Source organism: Urocitellus parryii, chromosome 5, assembly GCF_045843805.1.
Source record: "Urocitellus parryii isolate mUroPar1 chromosome 5, mUroPar1.hap1, whole genome shotgun sequence".
Taxonomy (NCBI): Eukaryota; Metazoa; Chordata; class Mammalia; order Rodentia; family Sciuridae; genus Urocitellus; species Urocitellus parryii.
In genome coordinates, this window is record NC_135535.1 from 64,528,244 (window position 1) to 64,542,177 (window position 13,934).

At 41.1% G+C, this 13,934-nt stretch overlaps 1 protein-coding gene across 5 annotated transcripts in view; it reads right to left on the reverse strand.

Annotated features, from left to right (window-relative positions):
- The window catches only part of Scn8a (sodium voltage-gated channel alpha subunit 8), a 113,608-nt gene that overhangs the window by 23,563 nt on the left and 76,111 nt on the right, over positions 1 to 13,934 (reverse strand). For all 5 annotated transcript variants that reach the window (XM_077799304.1, XM_026398646.2, XM_026398645.2 and 2 more), the window contains exons 14-19: positions 13,589 to 13,762; positions 11,149 to 11,505; positions 5,817 to 6,287; positions 5,220 to 5,337; positions 4,616 to 4,770; positions 1,584 to 1,757 (exon numbers count right to left, since the gene is read on the reverse strand). In XM_077799304.1, the coding sequence (XP_077655430.1) occupies positions 1,584 to 1,757; positions 4,616 to 4,770; positions 5,220 to 5,337; positions 5,817 to 6,287; positions 11,149 to 11,505; positions 13,589 to 13,762 (1,449 nt within the window). The remainder of the gene's footprint in view (positions 1 to 1,583; positions 1,758 to 4,615; positions 4,771 to 5,219; positions 5,338 to 5,816; positions 6,288 to 11,148; positions 11,506 to 13,588; positions 13,763 to 13,934) is intronic.

A 13,934-nucleotide genomic window follows, 5' to 3' on the forward strand; every position in this document is an offset into this window, starting at 1 on the left:
ATGTGTAGGATTGTTATGCATTTAGTAGGCTACTTGGGTACTAGAGGCATGTGAAATATCTGACCAACACACTTAAATCCTGGGGTAGATCACCCCAGAGAAAGAGGAAGAGAGTGGGGTAGATGGTGGAGGGAAAGGCCATAGTGGGAGGCTTTGTTTCAAATTGCAGCATCCCTAGGGTAGCTGGAGTATGGTAGCAGATGCATATGTCTGAGTCCTCACAAGGTCCAAAAGATGAGCTCCCATAGGTGCCTTACCTGACTCTGGGCAGTCCAGAGTGACTGTGAAATGGAACTTCCCTTTCTCTAGAAAGAGAGCTGGTCCAGTCTGATTTCAGGTCTCTAGGCCTTATTCTACACTCTGCCTAAGTCTCAGCACTGCAGCTTTCTGTCTGAAAGGAGAGGTCCCTCACAGATGGTATTGATGGTTGCTTAAGGGAGTGCAGAGATCTCTTATTGCCAAGGACTGTGGCAATTATCTTTTTGGTTTATCTTAAGAGGACAGGGTGGCCTCCTCATCTCATTCTGAAATCTTCCCAAAGGCTGGCTTTTTGAAATGGAAGAAAATGGAGACACAGTGATAGCTCCTAAAGACGTCATTAACCACAGGAATTCAAACTGTTAGGAAAGGAATGCATTTATGGAACAGAAATCATTACTGGTGAAGAGTGCTGGGCTCCTGTAGAGAGAGATTTCCATATCACTGTATCCTACATTCCAGAAGTACTCTAAGGATGGTTCCCCATTATCAATGAACCTTCTCTTCTAAACATACCAACCTAGACCCAACCACCCCATTTTTGTGTTGCTTCTCAGCCCCTGGTAGGTTGTGAATTCTCCATGGGCCCTGGTCCAGCAATTCCCATGTACTCTTTCTTTAAATGCTGATTTGTCTAGGGAAAAAAAAAGCTTTAGTTATTATACAAAACAAGAAAACAATCACTATTTTTAATAAAGCCAACAAGAAGCAAATTCTTGTAGGGTGAGAAATAGTTACAGATGATGCAGCTTCTAACCTGAAAAAATAATACAAGTAGTCACAGCCATCAAGTCTTGGAGAGGGTCTTGGAACCTGGAAGGAAAAAGGATTTCTCACTTGGTGATCACTGTAGAAATGGCAATGCAAGAACCCTCCCTGATAAACTGATTTGCTCAGGTAAGTATGGGAATGGCCAAGAGAGTTGCACAGAACCTACTATTACTTCACCCCAACAGCCCCACTTCAACCCCTCACCCCTTTCCCCTGGCAAAAGAGGTCATCCTGCTGGTGGGGAGCAAGAACCTTCCAGTTCCCAGGCTAAAAACAAAAACCTTGAGACCAACGATTCCATTTTCACTCCTAATCTCTGAATATAAATTAAGCCAAGCCCAACAGTAAAGAGTTGGCTGGTGTGTCCCTGGAGCAAATGCAGACTTCAGAGTTCCCATTCCTACAGTTAAGATTTGAGCACTGAAAGGAACTTCACTGGAGCCTACACCCATAGGTTGATCTATACCTAGCCCCAGGCAGCTTCAGCCACTAAAGGGAGACACCCCTTTGTTTTCCTGCTAGAAGGGTTGGGCAACAGAAAGCAGGACACGTACAGCCACGATGAGGAAGTCCAGCCAGCACCAGGCATTGGTGAAGAACTTCACGAAGCCATAGGCTGTCCACTTGAGCAACATCTCCAGGATGAAGATGTAGGTGAAGACTTTGTCAGCGTATTCCAGGATGGTTCGGATGGTCTTCCTCTGCTCAATGTAGATGTCCTCAAAGGCCTGAAAGAGAGGCAACAGTTGCCTACTACAGTGCTGAAAGGTAAACAGGCTCTTGGGAAGCTGGCCTTTCATCAGCTTCCTGCCTCTTCCACTTTACTTCCCTGCTACACGTTTTATTTATATATCTTTGCAGTGTTGAGTATTGAATCCAGGGCCTTGCTCATGCTAGGCATGTGCTTTACCACTGAGCTACATCCCCAACCCAGGGTTTTATTTTTTTTTTTAATCAGCATTATTGAAGAATACTTCATATACCATATAATCCAGCCATTTAAATTCAACGGCTCTTAGTACATTCGGAATTATGCGTCCATCATAATTTTAGATCATTAACTCAAACAAACTCCCATACCCTTTAGTTATCACCCCGCAGCCTCTTCCTACTCCCCTGATCCTAGGCAACCACTAATCTACTTTCTATAGATTTACCTATTCTGGACATTTCATATAAATGGGATCATATATCATGTGGTCCTTCATGACTTATTTCTTAACTAAACATAAAGCTTTCAAAGTTCTTCCATGTTGTCGTGTGTATCAGTACTTCACTCCTTTTTGTGGTATAATATTCCAAGATGTGGTTATGTCACATTTTGTTCAACCTTCATCAGTTGATGAAGATTTGTGTTGTTTCAATTTTTTTGGTTATTATGAATAATGCTGCTATGAATGCTTGTATGTGAGTTTTTATGTGAACATATGCTTTTATTTTTCATATGCCCGGAACAGAACTGCTGTTAATTCTATGCTTAATTTTTTGAGGAACTGTCCAACTGTTTTCCAAAGTGGTTACACCATTTCATATTCCTACGAGCAGTATATGAATGTTCCAATGTCTCTATATCTTCACCAATATTACACATATGACAATATATTTTGTTTCAAGTCCCTTGATACCACAGATATGGGTGGAGGGCCATAGGGGTGGGAGATACTTAGGGGTAGAAAATTATAGTATGGCTTTCTTCTCTGATATCCATGAATGAGATAATTCTTTGATATGAAGGTATGAGCATTCCCATTTGCAGAGTGCAGGGTGATGTTAAGAGAAGGGACACTTATATAACATGGAAAAAAAAAAAAACTGTGGAAGTAGAAAAAAGTCCCCTGGGAGGTGCCTGCTCTGAACTGTTCCAGAAGGAAACCTGGAGTCCGACTGTCTGCAACCTCATCTTCCAAAATGGAGGCATGTGAACATCAGGTGCTCCAGTTTCATCAGTGGTCAGTAGACACAGAAGTCATGAGATCCACAATCCTTCTCATGGACTTAGTACAATAAATACTCTCTGATCAATTAAAAAAGCAGCAGCTTCTATGTCAGGCTTTCCCTAAACTCTATTTGTTAGAAATTCATTCTAAGGATCCCCTATCTCTGAGATAGCACTACAACTATGCTCTAGTAGCTTCAGTCCCTTCACTATTCTTAAGTCTCATGCCTATTATGGCACAAGGTCTTCCTGTCCTGAGTTAAGGTATCCACTGTTTGCTCATCCATGACAAATAAAAATGGTCAAAGGTGATCAGTAAAGAAAGTTCAAAACTTTTGCTGTCCTGCTGCTTTATTCTTTTTATGGAGTCAGGGTAGAAAAGCAGCAAGGGATGGGGTGTGTTCTGTTTTTTTGTGTTTTTGTTTACTTACTAGATTTAAAGAATAATGATGATGACAATGATCAAATACCCTTCTCTAGTCACTCGCCCTAGTCTGATCCTTCTGCTCCTCAGGGGCAGAGACCATGCTGCTGTCACTGTTCGAGAAAGCATGGCATGAATGCTCAGTAATGCAAAAAGTGATCTGGGGCAGGTGAGACAGTCTGGCTGCCCCTTACTCAGACCATGGTTCTCATCCCATCTTCTGGGCCTCTTGCTGTAGTCCTGATGCCTGCCTGCATAATCCTCCCCACTCCTCACATCCTAGTCAGAAAGTCATCCTCTTTGTCCTTGGGCTCCTTATTACTATACACTACACCTCTGTCAGCTTCTCCTGGTCTTTTACCTTCTAAGCCAGTAACTTCTTGAGTTACTGTCTTTAACACCAAATTTGAGTTTTTTCCCTTCTTGTTATTATTACTTTTGCTTTTAGATGAAGCTTGATTTCTTACTTACATGAATGTATCCACTTTCTTTAAAAACATCTCAAAATTCTATACTCTTCACCTTTCCTTTAATGAAAGGAAGAAAATGTGTGCTGCCTTTAGTCCCTCTGTCCTCAAATCTCCTCAGTCACAGATGACTCCCTCATACCAGACCCTGTCCAGTTGTCTCAGTGATAATCAGGCTAAAAATGAGAGCAAATGCCAAGACCATTAGTCATCACAGGGGAGGTACTGTGTATTCAGCACCCTGTACACCTCACTAACGAATGATGAGCACCTAGGGCAACGTGAATATAAATAACCTCTGCCCCAGAGATCTGACTCTCTAAATGTTTGCTAATGTGGGTTCTCCAAAACCAGTAGGATGTGAAGGGAGAGGGGGGGGGAACATCACCTCCCTCATCTTGAGCTACTGAAACATATAGAATGAGAAATTTGGGGTGTTAGGTGAGAGAGGGAAGTTCACCTGAGGAAGCTGCTTAGGCTGGGGTGAAGGGGATACTGAGGACACGTGGTAATTTGTGTGCTCATCCTGACGAAAAGGTGGTCTTAGGCATCAGAAGATCAGGATGTGGGAAAGTGTGGATTTTAATGCCCAAAGCTCAAAACACCAGCCTGAAGTACTTTAACAGATGATTATTCTCAGGGCCACAGCTCATCTGTACTTTAAAATCACCAGGCTTGGGCCCCATCCAGCCTCCTCCCACTGGTTTCTCTTTACCCTTCCCCAGCCAAAGCCTCATCATATTTTCCCCTGGACCTCACCAGGGCACCACTGCTGAGCAGAATCATGAAGATGATGAAGGTCTCAAACCAATTATGCTCCACGATGAGGAAGCAGGTTTTCCGCAGGATCCACCAAGACTTGCCTAGCCCTTCCTCAATGTTGACCTGGCAGCACTTGAACCGCTGGACACAACCTGGTACCAGTGTGAGAGGAGGTCAGACTGTGGAAACTCGCCCTACCCAGACCCACCCTCACCTCCATCTCCCAGGCCCCACCACACAGCAGGAAGGACAGTGGCTAAATCAGTATATCTGATTCAAGAATGGAGCCAGTGGCAGGGCTGAGGCTATACTACAAAGGTTAACGGGGCAAGGCCTTCTGGAGTCAGGAGACAGGCACAGCCACAACAGGAGAGGACGTTTTCATGGCTGAGTTTGGGCTGATGCCCAAAGCAGAAAGACAAAAGAGAAGCTGGAGAAGAGAAACTTACATGTCAGAACTGAGTAGGGGAAACAGTACATCTTTCTTCAAAACTGGGGGTCGGGAACAAAGTTCTTGAAGATAGCCACCAAACACCCCCCACCTGGCACAGACACATCCATGAGCCGTGCACATGCTCACTCCTCTCCTTGCCCCTTGTACCTTCCGTGAAGCAGGCATCTGGATCCAAGTATTCCTCAGGCTGTTCCACAGGGACTTCTTCTACTTCTGGCTTGATATCGATGGTGCTTCCTTCTGAGGAGCTAGTATCATCCAGTTTCTAGATATGCAAGGAAAAGAGAGGTGAAGCAACTCTGTAGAAACACATCCACTGGACATGGATGACTACTCTGCTAGGAGGGACAGGCCAGATGTAACTCTTCTCTATAATTCTTGTTATAATTCATCACCATCCAACTCATGATCATGAGATCAAGACCACAGGCCCTCAATAATTCTGTCAGGATGGGATATAACAATAAAACCCACATAGAGAAGATAGCGACCCAGCCTAAGCTAAATGTGACCCTGGGTTGGTCTCAGGCAGATTAATGGTAGGGAAGAACTCAGTGGTTTACTCCAGTCTCTAACCAGATGCTTCAGAAGCAATGGAGCCAACCTAGACTAGAATTGGTTTTCAAAGTGAACTAGCTTTTGAAGAATCTACCAAACCCAGAACTGAACCAATCCCTGGGGTTGACAGAGTCCTGTTTGGTATTTCACATAAGATCAAGGCAGGTTTCTGGGCTGGGACCTTACATCTTTGCTGCCTTCAGGATCTGACTCGCTGCTAACATCTTCTGTGTTGAGGTTCTCAAAGTCAGACTCGCCTACAGCAATAGGCACCCGTACAGTCAAGTTGGGGTTGTTGATGAAGGACATGTGGTCCTCATCAATGATATACTTCTCCACGCTGCTGCCAATGCCACTGGTTGTACCATTGCCATTCTTTTGGAAGTCACCATTCCGGTGGATGTCTGCACCCGTATGGTTGGCAATGCAGTTGGCCTTCTTTTCATATAACTCATCCAGTGGTTTCACTTCATCTGCCTCACGCTGCTTAAAATGAGCCTGCATGAAGGCATGCACTTTTATTTTGGTCCAAGCCACACCCTTCTTGATACGAATTACTGAGATCTGTAGGTTATTCATTTCTCCATCATCATCTGTGGCTGCCAGGTTGTCTGCACTGAAGGAACTCAGAAGCAGGGCCAGAAAGAGGTTCAGCACCTATACCAGTAGCATTCGAAAAAGACATGATTATAGAATGGTCTTAGGAACAATCACCTTGATGCACTAGGGGCTGCAAATTAGAAGCCAACAGAATTTATGTAATAGATTCAAGAATTCCTTTTTCTTTTGGTACTGGGGATTGAGCCCAGAGGCACTTAACTACTGAGTCACATCCCCGCCATTTTTTAGTATTTTATTTAGAGACAGGGTCTCACTAAGTTGCTTAGGGCCTTGCTAAGGTGCTGAAGTTGGCTGTGAACTCACTATCCTCCTGCCTCAGCCTCCTGAGCTGCTGGGATTATAGGCATGTGCCATCAGACTGGGATAGATTCAAGAAATTCTGTTGTGTTTCTTTGGCCTGTATAGTATTTTAAATGCTCATGTCACCAGGTAGATTTTTTTTTTTTGTTTTAATTTTAATACAAGTAGCCTAGCACCTCTTTTCTTGGCTATTTTACAGTTGTACATATGGACTCCAAAATATACTATTTCTCTTACAACCAGAAAAAATAAAGATTGTATTCATTTTGATTAGAAAAATCTCTGAAAATAAAAATAGGTGGATATAGATTTTGGGGAAAGGTCAAAGAATACATAGATGCCATGTATTTACAAAGAGTAGCCATGCTAGAAAAAACCAAAAAACTAGGCTTGGTGAACTATACTTCCTTCCATACAACAAATAAAGAAGGAGGAACTCAAATATATTTCATATCATTTTATTTTAAGAATAAATTTTGAGGAGCTGGGATTGTAGCTCAGTGGTAGAGTGCTTGCCTAGCATGTGTGAAAAACTGGGTTCAATTCTCAGAATCACATATAAATAAATAAAAATAAAGGTCCATCAACAACTTAAAAAAAAAAAAGAATGAATTTTGAGGCTGTGAGTGTAGCTCAGTATGTATGAGGGCTTGTCTTTGATTCCCAGTACCACAAAACAAAAAAAAAGAATGACTTTTCTTTGCTTTCTTAACATTTGTAAAAATAAAAGAACTGCCAGTCATGGTAGTGTGTGCCTGTAGTGCTGGTTACTTGGGAGGCTGAGGCAGGTGGGTAGCTTACGTGTAGGAATTTGAGGCCAGCTTGGGCAGTATATCGAGACCTCATTTCAACAAAAACAAAATTAAATAAAAAAATTAGGGCTGGGGATGTGACTCAAGTGGTAGCACGCTCGCCTGGCATGCGTGCGGCCCGGGTTCGATCCTCAGCACCACATACAAACAAAGATGTTGTGTCCACCGAAAACTAAAAAATAAATATTAAAATTCTCTCTCTCTCTCTCCTCTCTCTTAAAAAAAAAACTATAAAAAAATTATAATAGGGCTGGGGATGTGGCTCAAGTGGTAGCGCGCTCACCTAGCATGCGTGAGGCACTGGGTTCGATTCTCAGCACCACATAAAAACAAAATAAAGATATTGTGTCCACCTAAAAAAAAAAAACTAAAAAAAAATTATAATAAAAACTTTAGCAAGACAGTGATGTCGTCTTCTGTGTTCATAGCCAAGTGTCAGGCCACCAGATACAACTTTATTTGTTTTTGTTTTAATTTCTTGTTTTACTACAATGGACATTAAGATTAACTTATTTAGCTAGATGTAGTGGCAGATGCCTGTAATCCCAGCAACTCAAGAGCCTGAGGCAGGAGGATTGCAAGTTCAAGGCCAGCCACAGCAATTTAGCCAGATCCTATCTCAAAAAAAAAAAAAAAAAAAAAGACTGGGGATGTAGCTCAGTGATAAACTGCTACTGGGTTTAATCCCTAGATCCCTAGTACCCTCCACCAACAATTAATTTATTTTTATTAAGTCCAACTTTGAAAAGAGGGAGATTTAATTTGTTCTTTACTTTGTCATACTTTGGAAGAAGAGTAGGGCATACATTTTAGGTAGAGATAATAGTGTATGTTGAGAAAGAGAGTAGAAATAATAAATAAACTATAAGTATTTGGATCATCTGGGCTATTTGTAGAGTTAAAAAGAAACTGACAATGGGTTGGGGTTGTAGCTCAGTGACTGAGCGCCTACTTAGCATGCACGAGGCACTGGGTTTGATCCCAGCACCACATAAAAAAACGAAATAAACAAAATAAAGGCATTGTGTCCATCTACAACTAAAAATATTTTTAAAAAAGAAGAAGAAGAAATTGACAAGCCAGGTATGGTGGCACATGCCTGTAATCCCAGCGGCTTGGGTGGCTAAGGCAGTAGGATCATGAGTTCAAAGCCAACCTCAGCAATGGCTAGGCACTAAGCAACTCAGTGAGACCCAGTCTCTAAATAAAATACAAAATAGGGCTGGGGATGTGGCTCAGTGGTTGAGTGCCCCTAAGTTCAATCTATAGTATAGGGAGGGGGGAAGGAAAGAAATTGACAAAATGGAATAGGAGAGGGCTTGGAAGGCCAAGCTGAGGGATGTAAATTGTATTTAATTGGATCTACCATTGTTTTTGTGCTACTGGGGATTGAACCTAGGACAAGGGTACTTGCTAGGCAAGTGTTCTACTAAGGAACTACCTCCTCAGCTTCCCCTCCTCTTTTTAAATTTTACTTTGAGATGGGATCTTGCTAAGCTGCCTAGGCTGGCTTTAACCCTGAAATCCTCTGCCTCTCTCTTCTAAGTAGCATGATCACAGGTGTGTGCCACTATGCTCAGGTCCACTATTTGTTCTGAATAAAGGAGACACAGAGGATGACAGATTTAAGAAAGTCATTCCTATTTGCTACATATAGAGGAAGTTTGAAGCTAGAAAGCTGTTGCAGGCATGAGCTGATGAAGTTTGGATCAAGCTATCATGGTCCCAATCATTAGCATTTATCAGTCTCTAGGAGGAAGCAGACCCTTGTTAAAACACAATTTCCTTACCCTATGTTGAAAAGATCCTGATTCAGGAGATCTGGTGTAGGATCTGCGACTGGGTTTTATTAATGAATGAGTCTTTGGTGATTATGATGCAGGTGGTCTTCAGACCACACTTTTAGAAATACTGCATGGATTACAGAAATGCAAAGGAAGGGGTAAATCATAGAAATATGATGGAGAAAGATGAAAAAAGACCTGTGAAGTAAGATGTAGTTAAGAAAGATATACTTTAAGATGGATTAGTGCTTGCTGGTAGCAGAAAGAAAAAGAGAAAAGGCTCCAAAGTTATAGGATCCTAGAGACTAGGTGGGCAGGGCTAAACTAGAGGGAACCTGGAAAAGTGTCATGGGGGGCAGAGATGACTTCAGCCCTGTGCTCAGGTGCCTGGAGGCAGACATGGGGAGATGTCTGGGGACAACAGAGAGGGTGGTGAGGTATCAGGGCAGGAAATGTTGATACATTACATGACAGGAAGTAGGAGCATACTCTCTAAAGGAGTGAAAACATTTAGAGGCACTGGAGCAGAGGGAAAGGTGCAGGAATGGAAAATAATATTAATTAGAGAAGTATCACGGTAGCTACTTTTACAGGTCAAATGAAAACATAGGATAGCTATGTCTGGTTCAGAGGCTGGTGAGTAGGATCCCTTGGCTGGCATATTTCTTTTTTTCTGGTACCAGGGATTAAACCCAGGGATGCTTAACCCCTGAGCTACATCCCCAGACATTTCTATATTTTATTTAGAGACAGGGTCTTGCTGAGTTGCTTAGAGCCTTGCTAAGTTGCTGAGGCTGGCTTTGAACTCATGATCCTCCTGCCTCAGACTCCTGAACTGCTGGGATTACAGGTGTGCACCACCACGCCTAGGTGGCATATTTCTTTATGGCAGAAAACAGAAAGGAAATAATATGGATGAGTTCATAAGGGATCATTTGAGCTTGCCATCTTCCAGTCCTTCATGCTCTGTACTTGCAAGTAGGATCTGGAGACCTGATCCATAAATTGTGATTTCTCAAATTGCGGTGTGCAAATAAATCACATGGAGATCTTGTTATAAATAAAGATTCTGATTTAATAGGTTTGGGGTGAGGTCTAAGATTCTACATTTCTAGCATACTCCCATGTGATCTCATTGCTGCCGTCCTTAGATTATGTGTTGAGAAACAAGTTATTAAAATCTCTGCTGGTGATTCTTTCATACATAGAGGCAAAAGACAGGCAGGTGGAGGAGCAGAGTAAAGCAAAAAAAAAAAAGAAAAAAAGAAAAAAGAAAGATTTCCCATTTATATAGATAAAGTCAAACTCTAAGATGATTTAGATCAGTGGTTTTTCCATGTAGAGTAATTTTGCACTCCAGTGGACATTTGGCAATGTCTGCAGTCTTTTTTGGTTATCTCAATTTGGGAGATGCTACTGGCAGCTTGTGGGCTAGGGATGCTGTTCAGTTCTACAAGGCACAGGACAGTCTCACAGAAAATCATGATGTTCACAATGCCACGGTGAAGAAATCCTAGTTTAGAAAAAGGATTTTTTTTTTTTTTGGTAGTTGAAAGAGCACAGCGTTGTAGTCTAGGTTCAAATAGAAGCCTTGATATTTAATAGCTGTGTGATCTTGGGAAAATCACTTAAGTTTGTTGAGTTTTGTTTTTTTAACTATGAAAAAGGTTGTGTTGTGTTATGACTTAATAGGTACTCTTTTTTTTTATTTGAAGATGGATACAATATCTTTGTTTATTTTTATGGTGCTGAAGATCAAACCCAGTGCCTCACACATGTGAGGCAAGCACTCTACTGATGAGCCTCAACCCCAGTCCCTTAATAGGTACTCTTTAAAATACCAGTCTCTCCCTCATCTGTATCTTAGGGTTCCTGGTCCAAGAAAGAACTAATATTTCAACAGACATGGAAGGTGAGAGAGGGACTATGTAGACTGGGCTTCCGGGCCAAGGGTAGGATGTTCAGGGAAAAGAATAAAATTTTGTTATAAATTATACTAACCACCAAGTTGCCAATAACCATGACCATCATAAAAACAATGAGGCACATGGCCTGGCCTGCCACCTCCATGCAGTCCCACATGGTCTCAATCCATTCCCCGCATAACACTCGAAAGACAATGAGGAAGGAATGGAAAAAGTCATGCATGTGCCAGCGAGGGAGTTCACAGTCCTGGTTGATCTTGCAGACACATTCTTTGTAGCTTTTCCCAAAGAGCTGCATTCCCACCACGGCAAAGATGAAGACAATAATGGCCAGCACCAAGGTCAGGTTGCCCAAGGCACCCACTGAATTTCCAATAATCTTGATCAGCATGTTCAGGGTGGGCCAGGATTTGGCCAATTTGAAGACTCGGAGCTAAAGAGAAAATAAATCAACAAAAACTAAATGATACTCAATCCCATTGTCTTATCACGTGACTAAAATAAAAACATATGAAATTAATAAGATCAGCTTAAATTTATTTAACTCCCTTGAGAAATTCCCAGTACTTTCTTAGGGTCTTAGACTAACAGGGGAGAAACTGAGGTATAGATAAGGGAAAACTAATTAATTTCAGAGTAAGTGAAAATTTAGAGCTAGGATCTAAGAATGCTACCTCTAGTACTTTGTATTAGATCCCGAATCCATCTGCTTTTTAAAAACTCACACATGAACATATCTTTTTCTATTTATTTCCCATTAATGTCTCAAGGTACATGTCAAAGAAAACATGATTTGTTGGAAACTAAAAGATCAGTATGGCAAGGACAATGAGAAGAAGTCATCTATCACCTTAAAAAGGCAAGCATTTAAAAATTCTAAGTATTAGCTGGACATGGTGGTGCACACCTGTAATCTCAGCAGCTTGGGAGACTGAGGCAGGAAGATTGCAAGTTCAAAGCCAGCTTCAGCAATTTAGTGAGGCTCTAAGCAACTCAGCAAGACCCTGTCTAAAAATAAAAAATAAGAAGAGGGCTAAGAGCTAGGGATGGCTCAGTATTTAAGTGCCTCTGGGTTCAATCCCAGGTTAAAAAAAAAAATCTCTTTTGCTTGCCAATAAATAATCAATGGCTGCTACGCAATTTTGTGATATGCTCAGAATAACTTGGAGAAAAAGTACAACTCCCAAGTAGCGACAGTTCTACAAATATCATGAAAAGAGCCTATACTGTTATTAATTCAGAGGACAAAACTTTTTGATTTGAACATTTTTTTTTTAATTTAAAACTTGAGTCTCATCTGAGATGGGTTGCCTTATGTGTGTATCTGGGCCACTTAAATTTTTTCCCCTTCCTGGCTTCTAATTTATTCAGGTTATTAATTTTCTGGTTTCTTTCTTTTTTTTTTAAATTTTTTTAGTTGTAAGTCGACACAATGCCTTTATTTTTTACTTATTTATTTTTATGTGGTGCTGAGGATCGAACCCAGTGCCTCACCCATGCTAGGCGAATACTCTACCACTGAGCCATAACCCCGGCCCCTGGTTTCTATCTTTCATTCCTTCCACTTATAATTGATATAATAAGAACTATTCTCAAAAAGTCAACTGTGGGATGGATCTAAACCAGTTACTATTAAGCAGAGATTTCAGAAACTTGATAGATGTTATTTTTGACTTACACCAAGTGAGAGCTCTGTTTTACAAATAGTTTTATTCCATTCCATTTCTCTTTCTTTGATTTGCTGAATATCCTGGTGAAAAAACCTTAAATCCTTTCAGTTGCAAGTGCTTAGGCATCTTCCTGATTGGGAGAGAAAACCCTAAACTGTTTTGATGCCAATGAGGCAGCAATGAGCTTGGAGTGAGATACCCTCAGTGTAATTCAGTTTCTCCAGGGACTTACTCAAGACATAACATATGCCTCTATTTACAGGTAGCTCCTTCGAGGATTTATTAACTGTTCTTTCAGGGTCGTTTTAATAAATTACACATTACTTCAAATATCTTAATAAAAATTCTTCTGAGCTAATAATGTGGAAAACCCAATGTTCAACAACTAATTTCAATATAATTAAAAAAATTTATTTTATTCCAAATTTCTAAAAGGGGTCACTATGATAAAAGAAACAAGGAAAGCCATCTTTGAAAATGGAGAGATTCTTTCCATTTCAGGGGATGCTCAGATAAAGAAACAGTTCCCCAGTAAACCAAATTAGACCTCAGAAAAGCCCTTAAGAGGCCTTTGTCTTTTAGGTTAGCATTATTTTCTGATGAAATTCCCCAAATTCATTTCTGTTTGCTTATTGACTTAAAAAACCGACTTCTACCTTGTGCATCTAATGGAAAGTTTTCAAGCTTTTAGTAGCTAAGTCAACTAAATGACCAACTGGAATTGGGAGTAGAATATAGCTAAGGCTTTTTTTTTTTTTTTTAAACACAATTAAATTTACTTATACAAAACTCTTTCTAGTGGTTGCAAGACAGGAAATTAAAAGAAATTGGAGAAATATGGAATACCAATCGGAAAGATCGCAGCACCGAAAGCCCCTCCACGTCTGCTAGACCCAGTTCCATTAAACTGAGGGAGACAATAAATCCGTCAAAAATGTTCCAACCTTCTTGGAAATAATAGTAGGGATCCATGGCTATGAGCTTCAGGAACATTTCTGCTGTGAAAATTCCAGTGAAAACCTAAAGAGGGGAAGGCAGAAGGTAAGGAAAAGAAATAATAGAGAACGCCTTCATCACCATCATTGGATACAGTATGTCCATGAGACCTCAAGAGGCAGGCTTGGTTTCTGCATCCACAGATATCAATACCTGGATGTCCCACAAGCACCCCATATGATGCAGGAAAATCTCC